Source organism: Dipodomys merriami, unplaced genomic scaffold (assembly GCF_024711535.1).
Source record: "Dipodomys merriami isolate MVZ:Mamm:240054 unplaced genomic scaffold, mDipMer1.0.p SCAF_5, whole genome shotgun sequence".
Taxonomy (NCBI): Eukaryota; Metazoa; Chordata; class Mammalia; order Rodentia; family Heteromyidae; genus Dipodomys; species Dipodomys merriami.
In genome coordinates this window covers 67,173,484-67,197,377 of record NW_027206068.1, presented here as the reverse complement: position 1 = coordinate 67,197,377, position 23,894 = coordinate 67,173,484, and the positions used below count along the sequence as shown (strand labels likewise).

Below are 23,894 nucleotides of genomic sequence, written 5' to 3'. Positions count from 1 at the left end.
GGGTGCCGATCACTGTTTCTCTTTCTCTCTCCTTATTTGCCTCTTGTAGTAGAAAAAGTCTTTAGGTATTTAGAGTTTGATTGGAGTGGGGCTCTTGAGGTAAAGTGTGGCTGTGCCCCTAGACCTTCTTTTGGTCAGAGACACATAGTGGGGCTACCTGTGAGGGCGCAGCTATTTTCTTATCTCTATTTCTAGAGCTTATCTTCTATGAGTTGTTAAGGGCCTGATTTGGACTCTTCAGGGTTGAATTATCCCACATCTACTGAGTTAACTATTGAAGAGAGGGTTTTACAATTTGATGTGGAAAGTTGGCTATCAATAGAAAGCTTATAGTGATGAAAATGACTCCTGTCCAGTGACAATAATCCTTAGATGTAAATTATTACATTTGGTAGGAAAAGTAAGCTCAGTGGTAACCTAGTTTTATCATTCTAACATTATTAACCAGTTTGGAATCTAGACGAGCAATCTTATACACACCTTCTTTTTCTCAGTCAATGGAAACATTTCACTGTCTCCTATTCTCTTGGTTGGTTTCTTATCACTTTGCTGATTCTGTCATTAATGAAGTAATGAACTCATTAGTAGGTATTTTAGTTCATAAAATTAGGCTCTGTATGATATTGTTTACAGGCTCTGCTAGATAGCCTTCTTCTCAATGCTCAACAAGGTCCCTACTGTGTCATTGTTGTGAGAACCTGGAGTGAGGGAAGAGGGAAGAAAAAACCTCAGTACCCCATTGCTCTGGAAGCCTTGGTAGGGCCATCTATTATTTTGCCTGCCCAGAATTCTTTCCCCCAGTAGTCTATTAGCTTGCCAACTGCCTCCTGCATCTATCTCATGAATGGAAGTAAGAACTTTGGGATTTGGAATGTAGAGGGAGAAATAATAGGGCTGCAGTTCAGATTCCAGGAAAGTTTCAACTATAGACCTGGATATGAGTTAGGGTATCTAGAGTTAGATACTGGTTTGCAATGGTCAGAAATGGGCATTTCTAGTGGAATCCTGAACTGTTAAGAGTTCCAGAGAATTACCAAGTCTTTTTCTTTTTGGTCTAGTCGTGGGGCCTGAACTCTGGGCCTGGGCGCTGTCCCTCAGCTCTTCAGCTCAAGGCTAGTGCTCTATCTCTCAGGCCACAGCGCCACTTCCGGCTTTTTCTTTTTGCTGAGGAATCGAACCCAGGGCCTCGAGCATGCAATGCAAGCACTCTACCACTGAGCCACCTTCCCAGCCCCCAGAATTACCAAGTCTTAAAAATATAATTTAAGTTTTTCAGATTACTCTTCATTATTTAGGGCCACATTATGTATATTCTTCAAAGTGTTGACATGAGATTATCATTTTGCCCCTTGTATTGTTTCTTGTGGTGATGTATCATTAATGTTGCATGACACTGTCTGCCTAAGAAAGGCCTTTCTGGAGAGTGGGAAGGTCAAGAAATACTGTGTGGACTGGAGCAGGATATCACTGTTGTGCTTGTCCAAGAGCATATTTGTGAACCAGTATATACTATGTGCTGCTTGTCTAATCTTTTTCAGACAAGATGTATTGCTATTGATGTATCTTACTCCATAGTTGATCAAATCCCACTGATTAGGAAGACCAAATTAACAAAAGTCCCCAAGAAGGCCAAGATCATTAGTTATCAATAGCTGGGCTTAATACAAAGTATTGACTAAATAAGGCAATACTCACTGCTGACGGTTGCTGGAGAGAGGGAAAATCTTTACTGAGGGGTGATATGTTAGTACATAGGGCCACCATAACGAGGCACTGCAACTGAATGTCTTTAAAATTTTTTTAATCGGTGTTGGGGCTTAAACTCAGGGCCTGAACTCTATACCTGAGCATCTCTGTGCTCAAGGCTAGCACCCTAGCACTTGAGCCACAGTGCCATTTCTGGATTTTTCTGTTTAATAGTTTAAAAGAGTTTCACGGGGAAATCCGGAGGAAGATGGTGGAAGGCTAAAGAAGCTGAAGGCTAAACAAGCTCTTGCATAGAATGCAGTTTTAGTGTTCCAGTGAAAAGTCCTAGGCTAGAGAGTCATAGTTCAAAGAGTTTGGCCAGAGAGGAAAAATCCAGGCAGCTTGGTTAAAGAGAAAGATCTGAGCACTTGCTGTTGTCTGTGGCAGTGGCTGCTGCCGCAGCTGCCATATCAACAGAGAGAGCCTGGGACAAAGGCACCAGAGGTGGTGTGCAAGCGGATTCTACTTCCCACCAGTAAGAACTGACAAGGAGCAGAAATCTTCATCCTGCTGATCACGGACAGTTGCAGACTGTGGACAGCCTGGAAACCAAGGGATAGGCATGAATATACCCCAAAACATACTCACTCCTTCTCTCAGAGCAGTGGTGGGAAGGTAGCTCCTCCCCCACCACTAGAGAACAGCTCCATCTTTGATACTGACAAAAACCCAGCCAGAGCACCTGGGCCTTAGAAATAGACAATAAGAACCATTCACCAGGTCACAGGAACCTGACCTGTGGTGCTCACCTCCACCCATGGGAGGAGTTGCCCTTCCTAGTCAAAGGAAGCTCCACCCAAGGAGGAGTGACTTTCTTCACTGGGTAAAGAGATCCCGAGGCTGCCCCTCCTCACTGCAGCATAGGCAGCAGACTCAGCAGCAGGAGGGGTAAAAGAAAAACAATTGAAACTCAGTAAACGAAAATCCGGAGAATGGATCCAGGCTGGGCTGTGTGAGTGTTTCAGGAACTAGCTCCTCAGAGAAAAGTTACTGATTGCTGACAGGCCTCAACCCTACCCATGACTTAGCCTCATCACAGCATCTCCAAGCTAGAGGAAACAGCCATCTCCCTCTTTTGTGATACTCAAAGCAGATCTCCTTCCCACTGAACTAGCCTGGGAGGAGGATCATAAAGTCCTGGGTAAGGCAGAGTTTCTTTCTGCCTCTTCAAACTGACTTAAGAAACCAATCAAGCCACAGGAAAACCAAACACCACAAAGATACCAGAGACTCCACCAAAGAGACTGGTTATGGACACAGAGGAGATACAAGATCCCCTCTTACCCGCCCCCCCCTCCCAAATCAAATAACTCTTTTTTTCTACCTAATTTTTAATTAAAAATTGTTTCCCACTTTTTTTATATTTTTATTTTAGGTGTGTGTGTGTTTTAATTCTTTTTACTCTTTTCCCGTTTTGTCTTTTTTTTTATTGACTTAATTGCTGTTCTGCTCATCCCCAGATATATACCCGTCATTGATTATTAGACCTTATCCTTCATTGTGTGCATACTTATTTCAGAGCTTGATTACTCAATTCACAAACTCTTAGCCTTAATTCCTTTAATAGTAGTAGTATTTCTTTATACTTATATATACTTATATAATTTTAAGTGTTTCATTTTTAAATGTTTTATTTTTTCATTTTTCATTTTTATTTCTCTTCTCCTCTCCTTCTATTCTTTTCCTCTATCAGTATTATTCTCTCATACTCATATAATTTTTAAGTGTTTCATTTTTTAAATTGAATTTATTTTTCATTTTTTTCTTGTTTCTATATCTCCTTTCCGTCTATCAGTTTCCTCTCTGGAATTAGGGATTGGTTAGACTCCCTCTTTCCTTTTCCCTCTCCACATTCCTCTAATCTTATTTCCCTAAACCCATTAATTTCTGGTCTGCTGACTCCCCCTTCCACATTCTTAGTCCATTAATCCATAGTTGATTGTTGTTGAACTAGATTGTATCTGTTGAACTAGATTGTATCTGTATTAATTTTGACTACATCAATCAATCTGTGAAACTACAGGGTTCTGGTTGATGCTTACATTAAAATAGTGTTCTAGCATGAAATTGGTTTTGCTTTCATAGTAAATGAGCAGAACAAGCCAGAGAAACACACAAAAAAGGTAAGTCCAGGTATCTCAACTCCCACTCAAGATAATCAGGTGTCAGAACAGATAATGAATAATCCAGAGTTCCCAAAATGCTTTACAAACACTACTGGTAAACATGCTGAGTGAAAAGTCTGAAAGCCTGAAAGGACTCTGTGTGAGCATGAGAAGGAGCACGATAAGGCTAACCAAAGATTAATACAGGGATGTTGTGAGCATGAGGAAACTAATCAAAGATTAATACAGGAATTGTGTGAGCGGGATGAGAATAGAAAAAGATCAATGGGACCTGGGAAGGTGGCTCAGTGGTAGAGCGCTTGCCTTGCATGTCTGAGGCCCTGGGTTCGATTCCTCAGCACCACATAAGCAAAAAGAAAAAAGCCGGAAGTGACACTGTGGCTCAAGTGGTAGAGCGCTAGCCTTGAGCTGAAGAGCTCAGGGACAGTGCCCAGGCCCTAGTTCAGGCCCCACAACCAGACCCCCCCCCCCACAAAAAAAAGAAAAGAAAAAAAGAAAAAGATCAATGGAGGCATTCATGGAAACCACAAACAGGGAGCTGAAAGAAACCAGGGAGGCCACAAAGGAAATGCTGAAAAGAGCCCATCAGAAGGAAAGGGAGTCCATGAAACCATAACCAACCAACTAAATACTGAAAACCAAATTAAGGAAATAAATAAGCCCATATAAGATAAAAAAAACAAAGCTCCAACAAAGAATTTGAAGCCATCAAAGCCAACCAATTAGAAAGAAAGGAAATAAAAAACAAAGCAGAAAGTCTTGACAGTAGGCTAGACCATGCAGAAGATAGAATCTCTGGGATTGAAGACAGCCTAGACATTATATTCAAGACAAATCCAAGAAATATGATAGATCTATTCAACATTTAGAAGACATCAGCAGCAGGCTTAATCTGAGGATAATGGGTGTAGAGGAACATCTAGAGACAGAAGTTAATGGTCTAGGAAATTTGTTTAACAGGATCCTAGCAGAGAATGTCCCAAACATGCAAAAAGATAGGCATATTCAGATACAAGAAGCTTTTAGAACTCCAAATAGACCAGACCAGAATAGGACATGCCATTATCACATTATAATCCATACAGGATCAATTCAGACCAAGGAAAGAATCCTTATAGTTGTCATGGAGAAAAGATGAATCACCTATAAAGGGAAACCAATCAGAATAACTTCAGATTTCTCAGCAGAGACAATAAAAGAAAGAAGAGCCTGGAATGATGTATGCCACTCCCTAAAGGCAACTATCAACCAAAAATACTGTACCCAGCCAAACTCTCCTTCATAATGGAAGGTCAAATAAAAACCTTCCACAGCAAAGAAAAACTGAAACAATATATGTCCATCAAACCAGCCCTACAAAAGATACTTAAAGATGTCCTACACATAGAAAACAAACAAGACCACAATAAAGGCCAAGAAACCGCACCCAGAGAACCCAAGAGGCATAGTAAGAACCCAGTTGTCATAGCCCCCAAGAAGGTACATAACATGGCAGGAACTATCAAACATCTCAGGCCTATCTCTCAACATTAATGTACTCAACTCTCCAATAAAATTTCATAGACTATCTAGTTGGCTCAAAAAGCAAGATCCTTCTATCTACTGCCTTCAAGAGACACACATTGCCCACAAAAATAAACATATTCTGAAAGTGAAAGGCTGGAATGAAATCTACCAAGCAAAAAGCCCCCATAAACAGGTGGGAGTTGCAATCCTAATATCAGATAAAACAGACTTCAAATTAAAATTAGTGAGAAGAGATAAAGAAGGTCACTACATACTAATTAAGGGATCTCCTTCAGGAGGATATTACAATTCTAAATATCTACTCACCAATAATGGAGCACCCAAATTTATCCAAGAAACATTAAATTCCCCAACAATTAATGTCTTTGGATCTATGTGAGACTTGAGGGAAAGTACATTTAACCACTATCCCCACTAGATAGATCAACTCAGCAAAAACTCAACAGAGAAACCACAGATCTAAACAACTGCATAGATCAACTAGATTTAACAGACATCTACCGAATATTTCACCCAGCAGCATCAGAATACACGTTTTTCTCAGCAACACATGGAACATTTTCCAAAATAGACCACATTCTAGGTCACAAAGCAAATCTGTCCAAATTCAGAAAGATTGAAATTATGCCCTGCATTCTCTCAGACCACAAGGGAATAAAATTAGAACTCAACACCAAAAGCTACCAAAGAAAGTCCTGTAACACATGGAGGCTGAACAACACACTGCTGAATCATGAGTGGGTCATGGAAGAGATTAGAAAGGAAATTCAAATGTTCATGATATTCAAAAAAAAAGGAACACAAAAATTACCAGCTCCTCTGGGACACAGAAAAGGCATTACTCAGAGGCAAGTTTATAGCTCTGAGTTCCTACATCAACAACTTGGAGAAATCTGAAACCAACAATTTAATGAAACATCTCAAACTCCTTGAGAAAGAGCAGAAAGCTAAAACTCAATCCAGTAAATGGAAAAAAAATAATTAAAATTAAATCAGAATTAAATGAATTAGAGTCCCCAAAAAACCATAGAAACAATCAACAAAACAAAGAGTTGGTTCTATGAAAAAAATAACAAAATTTACTGACCCTTAGCAAATCTTATCAGAAAAAAAAGAGAACACACCCAAATAAACAAACTCAGAGATGAGTTTGAAACAACCAAGATTCAGAACATTATAAAGAAATACATCTCAAACCTTTATGCTAATAAATTTGAGAATCTGGATAAAATGGACGATTTTCTAGCAAATATTGACATGCCAAAACTAAACCAAGATGAGTTAAACCAAATTATTAGACCAATATCAAGCATCAAAATAGAAACAGCAATAAAAGACCTCCCATCCAAGAAAAACCCAGGACTGGATGGATTTACACCTGAATACTACAAGGCCTTCAAAGCAGAACTCACACCAATACTACTCCATCACTTCAATGAAATTGGAAGTTAAAATTCACTGCCATACTCTTTCTATGCCCAAACCAGGCAGGGACTCATCAAAGAAAGAGAACTATAGACCCATTTCTTTGATGAATATTGATGCAAAACTTCTCAGCAAAACTTTGGCCAATCGACTTCAACAACTCATCAAGAAAATCATACACCACGATCAAACAGGATTCATTTCAGGGATGCAAAGCTGGTTCAATATACACAAATCAATTGATATAACTCATCACATCAACAAGAGCAAGGATAAGAACCACATAGTTATCTCAATAGATGCAGAAAAAGCATTTGACAAGATAAAACACCATTTTATGATGAAAGCTCTGGAAAAACAAGGAATCCATGGAACATTCCTCGATATAATAAAGTCTGTGTATGACAAACCTACAGCCTGCATTATACTTAATGGTGAAAAGTTAAAGCCATTTCCTCTAAATTCAGGAATGAGACAAGGATACCTACTCTCTCCATTTCTCTTCAACCTAGTATTAGAAGGCCTAGCTGGGACAACAGGACATGATGCAGATATAAAGAGGATCCATGTAGGGAAAGATGAAGTAAAACTTTCCCTCTTTGCAGATGACATGATCTTGTATTCAAGGAATCCCATGGACTCCACTCCCAAATTACTCAAGCTGATTCAAAATTTGGCAAAGTAGCATGTTATAAAATTAACCCTCAAAAATCAGTCGCTTGGAGTTCCGTGAAGATGGCAGAGGAGAAGCTGGAGGCTAAACAAGCTCTCACATAGAAAACAGTTTTAGTGCTCCAGTGAACAGTCCTAAGCCAGAGAATCACACCAAGTGTGCTATCACAGGACAGAGAGTTAGGCCAGAGAGGGAAAATCCAGGCAAGTAGACAGATCTGAGCAGATTAGACTCAACACCAGCAAGAACTGACAAGAAGCAGATATCTTCATCCTGCAGTTCGCAGACCAGAGACGACCCAAGAACCAAGACTCCGGTGTGAGTAGAAGCCTGACATCCTCACTTCTTCTCAGGGAGCAGAGGAGGGAAGGTCCTCCCTTCTGCCCACCCCACCCCACCAGAGATCTCCATCTTTGATACTGACAAAGGACTGGCTGAGCAGCTAGCTCCAACTCACACCTTGGAAGAAGTCATTTAGCAGGTCACAGGAACCTAACCTGACCTGCCAGGCTCAGCTCCACCCAGGGAAAAGTCACCCAGCCCAGGCCACCAGCCCCAGTAGTGGCTTTCATCCCTGGGTAAACAGAGCCAGAGGCTGCCCCTCCCTATAGCAGCCTTGACAATCAATTGAAATTCAGTAAACATAAACCCTGAGAATGGCTCCAGGGTGGGCTCTGTGAGTGTCTCAGAAGCTAGCACTTCAGGGAAAGCTACTGTATGCTGAAAGGCCTCAACTCTACCCAGAACCTAGCCTCATCACAGCATCTCCAAACTAGAGGAAAAAGCCATCTCCCTCTTTTGTGATACCCAAAGCAGATCTCCCTTCCATTGAACTAGCCTGGGAGGAGGATCACAAAATCTTGGGTAAAGCAAAGCATTTTTCTGCCTGCTCAAACAAACTGACTTAAACCAACCAAGCCACAGGAAAATCAAACACCACAAGCAGACCAGAGACTCCAACTAGAGACTGGTTGTGGACACAGGGGAGATACAGGATCTCCCCATTCCCCCCCCCCCAAAAAAAAATCAAAGAATTCTTTTTTTTGTACCTTTTATAAAAAATTTTTTTCTAAAACTTTTAAAAAAATTTTAACTTCTTTTTTGTAATTTTGTTTTCTAAAGATCACTAAAGGTTTTCGTGGAATCCATAAAGAGAGAGCTGAAAGAAGTCAGGGAGACCACAAAGGGAATGTTGAAGGGAACCGAACAGAAGGAATGGGAGTCCAAGTAAACCATAACCAATCAACTCAGTGATTTGACAATAAACACTGAACACCAAATTAAGGAAGTAAAGAAGTTCATGCAAGATCTAAAACAAAGCTCCAACAAAGAATTTGAAGCCATCGAAGACGACCAACTAGAAGGAAAAGAAATAAAAAACAAAGGAGACAGTCTTGATAGTAGGTTAGACCATGCAGAAGATCGAATCTCGAGGATTGAAGACAGCCTAGATATTATAGAGAAAGAACATACAACCATCCAACACAAATCCAAGAAATATGACAGATCTATTCAACACTTGGAAGACACCATCAGAAGGCCTAATCTGAGGATAATGGGTGTAGAGGAGCACCTAGAGACAGAAGTTAAATGTCTAGGAAATTTGTTTAACAGGATCCTAGCAGAGAGCTTCCCAAACATGCAAAAAGACAGGCCAGAAGCTTTTAGAACTCCACATAGACCAGACTAGAACAGGACATCCCACCGTCACATTATAATCCACACAGGATCAATTCAGAACAAGGGAAAGATCCTTAAAGCTGTCAAGGAGAAAAGATCAATCACCTAATAAGGGGAACCAATTAGAATCACCTCAGATTTCTCAGCAGAGACAATCAAAGCCAGAAGAGCCTGGAATGATGTATGCCATGCCCTAAAGACAAACAACTATCAACCAAGAATACTGTACCCAGTTAAACTCTCTTTCATAATCAAAAGTCAAATAAAAACCTTCCATAGCAAAGAAAAATTGAAACAATATATTTCCACCTAACCAGCCCTACAAAAGTTTCTTAAAGATGTCCTGCACATAGAAAACAAACAAGACGACAATAAAGGCCAAGAAAGTGCACCCACACTAAGAATCCAAGAACATAGGAAGAACCCAGTTGCCGCAGCCCCCAAGAAGGTGGATAAAATGGCAGAAACTCCCAAATAACTTTCAGTCCTTTCTCTCAACATTAATGGACTTCACTTTCCAATTAAGGGACATAGACTGTCTAGTTGGATTAAAAAGCAAGATCCTTCTATCTGTTGCCTTCAGGAGTCACATCTTGCCCATAAAATTCACATTATCAATGTGAAAGCCTGGAACAAAATCTACCAAGCTAACGGGCCCCATAAACAGGCTGGAGTTGCAATCCTAATATCAGATAAAATAGACTTCAAATTAAAATTAGTGAGAAGAGATAAAGAAGGCCTCTACATACTAATTAAGGGATCTCTCCTTCAGGAGGATATTACAATTCTAAATAGCTATTGACCAAACAACAGAGCACCCACATTTATCCAAGAAACACTACTTTCCCTCAAATCCCACATAGATCCAAAAGCATTAATTGTTGGAGACTCTAACACACCACTTTCCCCTCTAGATAGATCAACTCGGCAAAAACTCAACAGAGAAACCACAGATCAGAACAACTGCATAGATCAACTAGATTTAAGACATCTACCGAATATTTCACCCAGCAGCATCAGAATACACGTTTTTCTCAGCAGCACATGGGACATTTTCCAAAATAGACCACATTTTAGGCCACAAAGCAAACTAGTCCAAATTCAGAAACATTGAAGTTATACCTTGCATTCTCTCAGACCACAAGGGAATAAAATTAGAACTCAACACGAAAAGCCACTAAAGAAAGTCCTGTAACACATGGAGGCTGAACAACACACTGCTGAATCACGAATGGGTCATGGAAGAGATTAGAAAGGAAATTCAAATGTTCATGATATTCAACAAAAATGAACACATAAATAACCAGCTCCTCTGGGACACAGCAAAGACAGTACTCAGGGGCAAGTTTATAGCTCTACATCAACAAATTGGAGAGATCTGAAACCAACAATTTAATTAGACAGCTAAGTCTCCTTGAAAAAGACAGTAAGATAAATCCCAATCCAGTAGATGGAAAGAAATAATTAAAATTAAATCAGAATTAAATGAATTAGAATGCAAAAAAACCATAGAAAGAATCAACAAAACAAAGAGGTGGTTCTTCAAAAAAATAAACAAATTTGACAGACCCTTATCAAATCTTACAAGGAAAAGAAGAGAACAAACTCAGAGATGAGAATGGAAACATTACCACAGAAACAACCAAGATTCAGAACATTATAAGGGAATACGTCTCAAACTTTATGCTAATAAGTTTGAGAACTTGGCAGAAATGGACCTTTTACTAGCAAATATTGACATGCTGAAATTAAACCAAGATGATTTAAACCAGCTTAACAGGCCCATATCAAGCATTGAAATAGAAACAGCAATAAGAGACCTCCCATCTAAGTAAAGTCCAGGACCAGATGGCTGTACAGCAGAATTCTACAAGGCCTTCAAAGCAGAGCTCACACCATTACTCCTCCAACTCTTCAATGAAATTGAAAGAGAGAGTTCACTACTGAACACATTCTATGAAGCCATCATAACCCTCATCCCAAAACGAGTCAGGGACTCATCAAAGAAAAAGAACTATAGACCCATTTCTTTGATGAATATTGATGCAAAACTTCTCAACAAAATTCTGGCCAATTGACTTCAACAATTCATCCAAAAAATCATACACCACGATCAAACAGGATTCATTTCAGGGATGCAAAGCTGGTTCAATATATGCAAATCAATTAATATAATTCATCACATCAACAAGAGGAAGGATAAGAACCACGTGGTTATCTCAATAGATGCAGAAAAAGCATTTGACAAGATCCAACACCCCTTTATGATGAAGGTTCTGGAAAAATTAGGAATCCATGGGACATTCCTCAATACAATAAAGGCTGTGTGTGACAAACCTACAGCCAGCATTATAATTAATGGTGAAAAACTAAAGCCATTTCCTCATAACTCAGGAATGAGACAAGGATATCTACTCTCTCTACTTCTCTTCAATCTATTATTAGAATGCCTAGCTACAGAAATAAGACAAGATGCAAACATAAAGGGGATCCAAATATGGAAAGAAGAAATAAAACTCTCCCTCTTTACAGATGATATGATCTTGTATTTAAAGAATCCCACAAACTCCACTCCCAAATTACTCAACCTGATTCAAAACTTTGGCAAAGTAACAGGGTATAAAATTAACCCTCAAAAATCAATGGCTTTTCTGTATGCCAACAATGAGAAAAGTGTGGCTGAAATTAGGAAAGCAACTCCATTCATAATAGCCCCACAAAAAATAAAATACCTAGGAATTAACTTAACCAAAGAAGTGAAGGACCTCTATGATGAAAACTTTAAAAACTTAAAACAGGAAATCAAAACAGAACTTAGAAAGCGGCAAAAACAACGTTAAAATGGCAATACTTCCCAAGGCTATCTAAAAATTCAATGCAATACCTTTCAGTATTCCATCCTCATTCTTCAAGGAAATAGAAGAGGCAATCCAAAAATTCATATGGAACAATAAAAGACCCCGAATAGCAAAAATGATCCTCAACAGAAAGAACAGTGCCGGAGGAATATCAATACCAAATTTCAAACTGTACAACAAAGCCATAGTAATGAAAATGGCTTGGTACTGGCACAAGGAGAGACCTCAGGACCAATGGAATAGAATTGAAAACTCAGAAATGAATCTACAGACCTATAGCCATCTAATCTTCGATAAGGGAGCTAAGAAAATAGAATGGAAGAAAAACAGCCTCTTCAGTAAATGTTGCTGGCAAAATTAGTTAAGTACTTGTAGAAAACTAAAGCTAGATCTTTATATATCTCAACTCCAAAAGGACAAAGTCCTCGGAGTCAAAGCAGACACTCTGAAAACATTACAGGATGGAATAGGAGAAACCCTAGGTCTCCTTGGCTCAGGCCGAATTTTCTTAATAGAGACCCAGAAACACAACAAATCAAAGTAAGGTTGGACAAATGGGATTGCATGAAATTGCAGAGCTTCTGCATGGCAAAGGACATAACTAGCAAGATCAATAGAAAGCCCACGGATTGGGAGAAGATCTTCACTAGTCTTACAACAGACAAGGGTTTCATATCTAAAACATACCTGGGACTCAAAAAATTAAATCCCCATACAACAAATCTTCAAAGAAACAACTGCCAAATAAATAAGTGGGCTAAAGACTTAAAAGAGAAACTTCTCTGAAGAGGAAAGAAGGATGGCAAATAGACACATGAAGAAATGCTCAACCTCCCTAGCCATAAAAGAAATGCAAATCAAAACAACATTGAGATACCACCTCATCCCAGTTAGAACGGATATAATCAAGAATCTAATAACAACAGATGCTGGAGGGTATGTGGACAGAAGGGAACCTTACTGCATTGTTGATGGGAGTATAAACTTGTTCAACCACTTTGGAAAGCAGTATGTAAGTTCCTCCAAAGACTCCACATAGAGCTAGTTCCTGATGACCCAGCAATCCCACTTTTGGGCATTTACCCAAATGATCACAAACAAGGCCACACTAAAGCAACCATCATGACTATGTTTATTGCAGCATTATTTACCATATCTAAGATATGGAACCAACCCAGATGCCCCTCAGTAGATGAATGGATCAAGAAAATGTGGTATATATACACAATGGAATTCTATGCCTCCATCAGAAGGAATGGCATTGCCCCATTTGTTAGGAAATGGAAAGACTTGGAAAAAATTATATTAAGTGATGTAAGCCAGACCCAAAGAAACATAGGTCCCATGGTTTCCCTTATTTGCAATATCTAGTATATGTCTGAGTCAAGCAGAAACGGTCAGATAAGTTGATGTGAGGGAAATGAACCCTAAGATCTGTATTCAAATTTTTTTTCAGGTGATTGTTTCTAACACATTTATTAGATTATTTCTTTGTTGCTTTGTATGTCCCTCCCCCATGGTATAACCCCTGCTTTCACTGTATTTGATGTTGGTATAATTTGTGGAGGGGAAGGGAAAAAACAAATCGTTTAAATAGGGATACAGGGGGATCCATTGTAACAATGAGATATACAAGTCGTTATGTGGAAAAACGAACTTTACAACTTTGGTGAGGGGGAAGGAGAATTGGGTGGAGGGTGGGGGCAGGATGGGAAGGGATGGGAAGGGAAAACAAAGGAGTAGGCTACAATGCTTGATAAGAAATGTACTCATTATCTTGCCCATGTAATTGTAACCCCTCTGTACAGTATTTTCACAATAAAATAAATAAAAGAAAAGAAAAGAAAAAAGAAAAAAAATCAGTGACTTTCCTGTATGGCAACAATGAGAAGAGCATGGCTGAAATTAGAAAAGCAACTACTTTTATAGCCAATCGACTTCAACAACTAATCAAAAAAATCATACACCACGATCAAACAGGATTTATTTCAGGGATGCAAAGCTGGTTCAATATACGCAAATCAATTGATATGACTCATCACATCAACAAGAGCAAGGATAAGAACCACATGCTTATCTCAATAGATGCAGAAAAAGCATTTGACAAGATCCAACACACCTTTATAGCCCCACAAAAAATAAAATACCTAGAAGTTAACATAACTAAAGAAGTGAAGGACCTCTGTGATGAAAACTTCAAAAACCTGAAAAAGGAAATTAAAGCGGAACTTAGGAAGTGGAAAAACCTCCCATGTTCCTGGATTGGGAGGATTAACATCGTGAAAATGGCAATACTGCAAAAGGTTAGTACAAATTCAATGTGATACCTCTCAATATTCCAACCTCATTCTTCAAGGAAACAGAAGGAGCAACCCCAAAATTCATATGGAACAATAAAAGACCCCAAATAGTAAAGGTGATCCTTCTCAGAAAGAATAGTGCTAGAAGAATATCAATACCAAATTTCAGACTCTACTACAAAGCTATAGCAATCAAAACAGCTTGGTACTGGCAGAAGGACACATCTGAGGACTAATGGAATAGAACTGAAGACGAGAAACGAACCCACAGACCTATAGCCACCTAATCTTTGATAAGGGAGCTAAAAAAATAGAATGGTGTTGTCAAAATTGACTAAACACCTCTAGAAAACTAAAGTAAGATCTGTATATGTCACCCTGCACCAGAATCAACTCCAAATGGATCAAAGACCTTAAAGTCAAAGCAGACACCCTGAAAACATTACAGGAAGGAATAGTAGACACTCTAGGGCTCTTTGGCACAGGCCAAAATTTACTTAATAGAGACCAAGAAACACAACATATCATAGAATGTTTGGACAAATGTGGTTGCATGAAACTGCAGAGCTTCTGCAAGGCTAAGGACAGAGCTAGCAAGATCAACAGAAAGTCCATGGACTGGGAGAAGATCTTCTCTAGCCATACAATGGTCAAGGGTCTCATATATAAAAAATACTTAGAACTCAAAAAACTAAATCCCCCAACAACAAATCCTCAAAGAAACAACTGCCCGATTAATAAATGGGCTAAAGACTTAAAGAGAGATTTCTCTGAAGAGGAAATAAGAATGGCCAATAGACACATGAAGAAATGCTCAACTTCTCTAGCCATAAAAGAAATACAACTCAAAACAACATTGAGATTCTACCTCACTCCAGTTAGAATAGCTATAATCAAGAAATCTAATAATAACAGATGCTGGAGGGGATATGGCCAGAAGGGAATCATTATCGGTGGGAGTGTAAACTTGTTCATCCACTTCGGAAAGCAGTATGGAGTTTCCTCAAAAGATTACACATAGAGCTCCATCCTATGACCCAGCAATCCCTCTTTTGGGCATTTACCCAAATGATCACAGACAAGACCATACTAAAGCTACCAGCACAACTATGTTTATCGCAGTATTATTTACCATAGCTAAGATATGGAACCAATCCAGATGCCCTTCAGTAGATGAATGGATCAAGAAAATGTCATATGTGTGTGTGTGTGTGTGTGTGTGTGTGTGTGTGTGTGTGTGTGTGTGTGTATACACACACACAATGGAATTTTATACCTCCATGAGAAAGAATGACATCACCCCATTTGTTAGGAAATGGAAAGACGTGGAAAAAATGATATTAAGTGAAGTAAGTTTTCACTGTATTTGATTCTGGTGCCCTGCATCCTGTATATACATGTTCCTAATTTTGGGAGGGGAAGGGAAAAAATAAAATGCTTAAAGAGGGATACAGTTTAACCCATTGTACCAATGAGATGTACAAGACCCTATGTTGAAAACAAACTTTACAAGAGGGGGCGGGAGTTAGGGAAGTGGGATGGGAAGGTATGGTAGGAAAAAAACAAAGGAGGGGGTAACAATGCTCAATAGGAAATGTACTCACTACCTTACTCATGTAACTGTAACCACTCTGTACAGTATCTTTTCAATAAAAATATGTATTTTTTAAAAAAGAGCTCCACAGACTTTCCTGCCTGGTCTGGCTTGGAGCTGTGATCCTCAGATCTCAGCCTCCTTAGCAGCTAGGATTACAGATGTGAGGTACTGGCGCCTGGCTTGGCTCCCTTTCTATCTTCCTATTTCCTTCCTTTCCCAACCTCTATCCCTCATATCATTTAATTCTTTTTTTTTGTCAGTCGTGGGGCTTGAACTCTAGGCCTGGGTGCTGTTCCTGAGCTATTCAACTCAACGCTAGCACTCTACCACTTGAGCTCCAGTGCCACTTCTGGTTTTATGGTGGTTTATTGGAGATAAGAATCTCATGGACTTTTCTGCCTGTGCTGCCCTTGACCCTCAGATCTTAGCCTCCTGAGTACCTAGGATTATAGGCATGAGCTACCGGGTGGTGGGCCATTACTTAATTTTTAATTCCAAGACTTTAACCGTGTTAAGCTCCTGTTTATCTCTTAAAAACCTGAACTTATTTCTCTCCACCTTTATTGGGAAGGAGATTGATATATCCCATCTCTTTTTACTTCTTTGGATATAGGACTTGTATGGCAATCATCTCTCTCTTTTCTAAGAGGAAGTATGAGAGATATTCACCCCAGCAGATGCCAAAATCATCATATACTCAACAGAAAAGTATAAGGCAGTGTCACACATTCAAAGCCTCAAAACTCAACAATCAAATCCAAAGACAAGGAATTGGCTGAAGTATCAGATAATGAATTTAAAGGCCTATTTTTAATTATTAATCTTTTATTATCTTTAAGTAGTTGTACAAAAGGGTTTTCATTCAACATGTCAATTTACGAGTACAATGCATCTTGATCAATGTCAATCACAAAGATCTACTTTTAAAAATGATCATTGATTTCAAAGAGGATTCAAATAGATGATCAATGAAGTTAGAAAATCAATTCAATGCTTAGATAAGAAAGTCAGCAACATAGAGAAACCAAATTTGCACAAATAAAATGTATCTCTCTAGTGGAATTGAAAAATATGTCTATCACTAGTGCTGGGTTCTAATAATCTTACTCATAGTTTAAAGTTTACAGTAATATGACTAATTTTCTTTTGGACTTGCTGCCTTTAAAATTTTTTACTGAGCTATGCTAACATACTCTCAGAGTCCTAGAGGACAATAATTTATAATGCCTCAATGTTCCTAATACCACCTTTACAAATTCATTCAGTTAAAATAATACATCTTTTGACTATTTTATAAAGCAGGATTCTATTTGTGTATGTTGGTTGTTTCAAGTAACATTGCATGATATTGGTTTCATGATAAAAGTGAGCAAGAGTGATTAGGAGACAGGTGTGGTCATGAGGTATGTGGTTAACTCTGGCCTTCAGGAGCAAATCCCCCAGCTAAATAAAAGCTGAAGGACACACAATGGAAGGAAACAAAGTAAATACGACCTTGCTCCTTACTGTGTGTTTAATTCACTCTACATGAACACTTTTCTACACTTCAGACTCTCCCAAGGAACAACAGATCACCAATTCCTTGTGGATAATGAGTATTTGGATCTTAACTTGGTTGTGCCTGTGTTGCTATTAATGATCCAAACCATCAAAGTTATTCCCAAGATCCTGTCAGCCAAGATGCATGAGTGTGTTGTTTCTCTATATTGCCTTCAAAGTATTTTCTAAAGTTTGAAACCTAGAGGATAATTGATCTGAAAAGTATTAGTAGAAAGTTATTAAAAAATCATTTATACTTTTTGCGTTTACACATATATCCAAGGTTGTTTTCCTTTTAACATGTTAAGTCAAGAGTATGGGAGTATTTCAATCACTTCATGTAAGAAAGATAAATGCAGTTAGTTTCCACTTCTGTGAGAACCATACAAGGTCCACCTTTGAGAGAGAAAACTCTTGAGGAACGCTCTGGAGTCAGTATTCATCATGAAATGGATATTCAGGATGATCACTCCACCTGCCAAAACATTTTCCCAAAAGGAAAACAGTTCACTCTCCAAGTGGCACAGCTATAGATGTTACCAGAATCTGATTATTCCATTCCCTCTTTCCTCATTTTTTTTAGTCAGTTGTGGGGCTTGAACTCTGGGCCTGGGCGCTGTCCCTCAGCTCTTTAGCTCAAAGCTAGCCCTCTACCACTTGAGCCACAGTGCCACTTCCCCCTTTTTCCTTTTGTTTCTCCTCCATTCTTCTTCCCTGTTTCCTTCCAAGCCAGCATCCTGGTCAGAGCTCTGGGGTGAGTGTGAGAGGTGGATAGCAGGGTATGGGAAGGTTGGTCACCATCTCAGAGACATCTCACCCAAAACAGAGATGCTAGAGGTGATGTGGAAGCTCAGGCTCTTTAAGGATGCCTGCCTGTGTGCCTGTGCTTGCATGCCAAGTATTATTTGTGATGATGACAAAGATTCTCTCCCTCTCTTTTCCTCTCTCTCTTCTTCTCTTTCTCTACCATTGAGGTGACTTTAAAAAGGAGAAAGATTAGTACAAATGATTAAGAAGAAAATAAGCAGCTCTGGTGGCTCACTTTTCTGCCTGGACTGGCCTTGGGCCTCAGTCCTCAGATCTCAGCTTCCTGAGTAGCTAGGATTACAGGTGTGAGCCACCAGCACTTGGCTCCACTTGAATTTCTTTTTAAAGGCAGAAATAACATGTTATTTCATTTTTTGTCCCTTGTTTTAACAAACAAATTTTAACATTATGTACATTATAAGCTAACTCTATTCTAGGTCTTTTAGCCTGTCATGCCTTAATCTAAGTAATAAGATGTCATAGTAGTGGAGGTTGGTAGGAAGGAGTAGGTCATGTCACCCAGGCATGTTTACTCTCCAGAATATGCTGCTTGTCCTTTACCTTAGTATTTACATGGACACAGGTCAGGGTTCATGGGGACTTATAGGGTGACACTTTACAATCCAATGGCATGATACAGTGCCAATTAGCCATCCTACAGAACTTACATGAGCATTTCCACAAAGCGGACATTTTTATTCAAAGCTTCAATGCTCTTCATGTCTTGTTCACTGAGAGAAAAGTCAAAGATCTGGAATGATAGAAACACGTGACAGAACATGTTTTAAATATGCTCTCCACAAACCACTGGAGTCACAACGACAGACACAGAAATAAAGAACTGCCTCAGCAAGGTGAAATTTACTTCTGTGCAGAAGGGTGTGCCACCAGCTAAAGCTCTGGCAAGCAAGCACACAGCAGGCAGGCTGCTCCCTATGTATCCCTAACACAGCAGGCCCCGCCCCTCCACTCGGATTGGTTGAACTCGAATTTACAACTGGCTCCTCATTGGCCAGTTGAATAGAGTAAGGTGATTAACAGTACTCAAAATAAACCTACACCCTCTACTATTTCTTGTACAGTCTGAGACGTATCTTAATTCCATCTGGAAAAGAAATCAATTTAAGACCATACTTTACATTTCAAAATTCCTTAATAAGAGCTAACCCACCGAACCAAAGGAGGAACTTTTAAGCAATGCACTTTGATAGAAAAGACAGTTTTTTCTCACAAATATTTTTTAAAGTACATGTCAAGCTTGAGACCAGCAAGGTGAGACAGCAGTGGGAAATCCTTCCCAGGAGACAAGCATCTAGGGGGAATGATTGAGAAAAGTGAAGAGGGCTGGGCCAGTGTTGGGGGAAACTGAATATTCTGAAGATGAGGATTTCTCATATGTGTCTGCTCCAGCTGTTTTTGAACCTTGATTCTCACATCTCAGCTTCCAGAATAGCTAGGATTGAAGGCTTAAGCTACCAGTGCCAGGCCTACTTTTCTTTAACTACTTCGAGTATCAGCATTTATGAGACAGTTTAGGGAATCAAATCTGAGTAACTTAAAAATAGTCATGACTGACCTCATCACTTAGAAAAATAAATCTTTATTTAAACTTCCTTTTTGCTTAACTGCTAGGTTAAATTTTTGCTCCAGTTAATAAACGGTGAAATCTAGTAGCAAAGTGAAGTAACTCCTATAAAAGTTCAGAGTTTCATGAATTCAATGGAATGATACTGGAGACTTTTCTAATAGGAAGCTAGATATCAAAAGAATATGAACTGGGGAAAAAAACCAAAGATAAGGAACACCTTTAGATGCAGTCCTCCAAACCTCCTTTTTTTTTTAAGAACAAGTATTTCATTTTACTTATTTGTTTATTTGTAGTGTTGGAGATTGAACTCAGGACCTTCATGTTCTCGTCTACAAGAAGTATTGAAAGTTATTGCCTTTAATATCATTCTGAAAAAAGATGATGTCATGTGCTACCATGTAACTTCTCAGGCATATTACAGAATTGACCCAGCTGTCTGTGCACCTATGCAATTGTAGCTACAATTTTGGTGAGAATAAAATAAGTATACTTACTTTCCTCAATTTTTTTTTGTCAATTTGAGATAATTTTCCACATTTTCCTTCCCTGTATTATCCCTCTGCAACATTCTTCCGTGTTTGATGTGGACTGATTTTTCAGTGATCTTGTTTTCCGTGTACAAGTTGTCTTGTGTGAATGGAGATTTCATACTATAAGTCAAAGCCCCTTATGCTCTCCTCCAAACTGCTTCCCTCACGGTTTCTCATCATAATAAATGTGTCAAGAAACGAACTGCAGTGGTACCCAGTATGGTAAGGTCCAGAAGCTAATTACTGGGCCTAGCAGCATGGAGGTTACTGTTCTACTCAGATATTGAGGTAAAAGTTTGGTTTGACTGGTCTAAGAGACAGTGGGGGGACAGAGAACTGAGATGAGAATGGACTTTTTCAATGGGGTTTGCTGTCAATGTCACCATTTACAGAGCCAGGTGGAAATACTTAGAGGAAAAATGTATTTATGTTAGATTCTATACATGTATGTATGTATGTATGTATGTATGTATGTATGTATGTATGTATCTATCTATCTATCTATCTATCTATCTTATACCTATCTATCTATCTAGCACTGGTACAGGGGCTTGAACTCAGGGCCTCAAGCTCTTGCTTGGCTTTATTTTGCTCAAGGCTGGTACTCTACCATGTCAGCTATACCTCTAGTTCTGGCTTTCTGCTGGTTAATTAGAGATAAGAGTCTTATTCCTGCCCCAGTTGTCTTTGCATTGTCATTCTCAGATCTCAGCATCCTGAGTAACTAGGATTGGATTTTATTTATTTATTTAATCGTTTGTTTATTATTTGTCGGTTGTGGGGCTTGAACTCTGGGCCTGGGTGCTGTCCCTGAGCTCTTCAGCTCAAGGAGAGTGCTCTACGACTTGAGCAACACCCAGTTTTCTGGTGGTTAATTGGAGATAAGAGTCTCATGGACTTTCCTGCCTGGGCTGCTTTGAATATTGATCCTCAGATCTCAGCCTCCTGAGTGGCTAGGATTACAGGCGTTAGCCCATGGGCACCTGGCTGGATTTTATTTTTTAGGATTGTATTTTAATTTTTAAGATGGAAGATTACAGCTTGTTTGTTGTTAGGAGTTATAGAGTTGGGAGGAATAATTGATAATATGGGAGCGATTAAGGTTATGAAATTATTAGGTGTTGGTAGTCACAATTTCTCTGGAAGGCAAAACAACAGATAGGGTCTTTTTTCTAAATTTCCCAAAGCAATTCTCTTACCTGAAAGTTTTCTTTGATCCTTTCAGGATTAAAGCTTTTAGGAATGACAACTACCCCTCTCTGGATGTTGAAGCGCAAAGCAATTTGAGCTGCTGTCTTATTGTACTTTTTCCCCAGTGAGTTTAGAAGTGCATCCTTTAACAATGGTGGAGAGGATGTATTTACCCTTAAAGGAAAAAACCACAATGTATCATATTTATCTGAAGTGATAAGAGCCAAGGATTCACCCATTCACCCTCCCCTCAATCCTTACACACCCAGTTACCTACTGAGACAGTTATTAAGAACTCACTGAATAAAGAGTTGCTTTGGACATAATCTTTCCTCTCTCAAGAGCTGACTTTTTTTTTTTTTGGTGCTTATATGGGGCTTGAACTTCAAGTCTGGGCACTGTCCCTGGGTTTTTGTATTCAAGGCTAGTGCTCTACCAGATGAGCCACAGCTCTACTTCTGGCTTTTTGAGGGTTAATTAGAGATAAGAGTCTCTCAGACTTTCCTGGCCCAGCTGGCTTTGAACCACAATCTTAAAATCTCAGCTTCCTGAGTAGCTAGGATTATAGGTATGAGCCACCAGCGCCTGACATGAGTTGACTTGTTTAGGGGGTAAATGTTATTTTTTTTAAATGAATCTTGTAGAATGATCTGGGTTAGAAGTCAACATACAAGAAGAAGCAGATTATACTAGAAGAAGCAGATGTCAACTTCTTGGAATTGGAGCAGAAAACTTACTACTTATGTATGTGAAATATATCACAGAAGTATCACTACAGAGATACAAATTTTCCAAAAAATTTAGACTATGTACGGGAACCACTCTTCATATAATAATGAAACTAAATTTGTATCAAGTGTTTTCTTACATGTCTGGTTATGGTAAGAAATTTCATACATTTAGTGTAATCAACAACTAAACACCTCAGGGAGGAAAATATTATGAGCTATAATTTAACTTTATGGATAATAACTTGAAAGCATTGTTAGTTTCCTTTTTATTTTTCTTTCTTAATTTTTAAAATTGTTATTATAAAGGTGATGTACAGAGAGGTTACAGTTACATAAGTCAGGTAAAGAGTACATTTCTTAGCCGGGCACTGGTGGCTCACGCCTGTAATCCTAGCTACTCAGGAGGCTGAGATCTGAGGATCGCGGTTCAAAACCAGCCCAGGCAGGAGAGACCGTGAGACTCCTATCTCCAATAAAAACCACCAGAAAACTGGAAGTGGCGCTGTAGCTCAAGTGGTAGAGCGCTCGCCTTGAGCTGAAGAGCTGAGGGACAGTGCCCAGGCCCAGAGTTCAAGCCCCACAACCGACAAAAAAAAAAAAAAAAAGAGTACATTTCTTTTTGGACAATATCACTCCTTCCCTTGATCTCTCCTAATTTTTCCTTCCCATCCCCACCCAAAGTTGTATAGTTCATTTTCAATGTAGTATCCAGTGAGTATCATTGCTGATTTGATTCACCCTTTGTCCCTCCTTTTCTGTGCCTCCCCCTCAAAAGACATAGAAATGGACATACAGAACAAAAAGGAAAGAAAACAAAAACAGCAAAAAAGAAAAATCCTCATATTTTCATTTCCTGGAGTTCATTTTGATAGATATTATTTTATATGATTAGATGCATATCGCATATGCCTCTCTGTTTCTTTCCTATGAGTATCCTCCTTTGGTCTCACTGTGTGTGAATTCCTAGAGAGCTGTATAATTTATCATGTCCCTGTGTATCTTAGATCTAGCTTCCACATATGAGAGAAAGCATACACAGTGTATCTCTCTGAGCTTGGCTTACCTCACTAAACATGATTTATTCCAGGCCCACCCTTTTCCCTGCAAATAGTACAATATTATTCTTTCTAATGGCTGTGTAAAATTCCATTGTGAATTCCTCTCTTCTATTGTAGGGCATCCAGGCTGTTTCCAACAGGGGTGTTAGCTTCTTAAGATTACCCAGCCTCATAGACTCATCCCAATCAAGCAATTCCCATTGGCTTCATACTCCACACTAAAGGCAATGCCCTCAAGAGACGTAATGAAGAACTTACCACAATGGATTCCTACATGTCCCCAAAGGACTGTATGCAACGATGACAATGTCATGCTGTTGGCAAAACTTCAAGAGTTTTGGCTGGGTGAAATATGGGTGGCACTCCACCTGTGTGGGTGAGTTGGAAAGCAGAGCACAAAATTAGGGCTTTGTAGTTGACTGAAATTTTACAAAACTTTTTCAAAATTCTTCATTGAAATTCATTTTAATTATATAATTTCCTGCAATACACATTGCATATAATATAACACAATGTAA

At 39.1% G+C, this 23,894-nt stretch overlaps 1 protein-coding gene across 2 annotated transcripts in view; it reads right to left on the bottom strand.

Moving 5' to 3' along the window:
* The window catches only part of Akr1d1 (aldo-keto reductase family 1 member D1), a 74,899-nt gene that overhangs the window by 34,771 nt on the left and 16,234 nt on the right, over window positions 1-23,894 (bottom strand). The window contains exons 6-9 of one of the 2 annotated variants that reach the window (XM_069996863.1): window positions 23,635-23,744; window positions 21,596-21,761; window positions 18,947-19,029; window positions 16,736-17,946 (exon numbers count right to left, since the gene is read on the bottom strand). In XM_069996863.1, the coding sequence (XP_069852964.1) occupies window positions 17,904-17,946; window positions 18,947-19,029; window positions 21,596-21,761; window positions 23,635-23,744 (402 nt within the window). In that variant the 3' untranslated portion in view covers window positions 16,736-17,903. Of the gene's footprint in view, window positions 1-16,735; window positions 17,947-18,946; window positions 19,030-21,595; window positions 21,762-23,634; window positions 23,745-23,894 lie in introns of those variants that run through there. The other variant, XM_069996864.1, reaches the window with a different exon arrangement.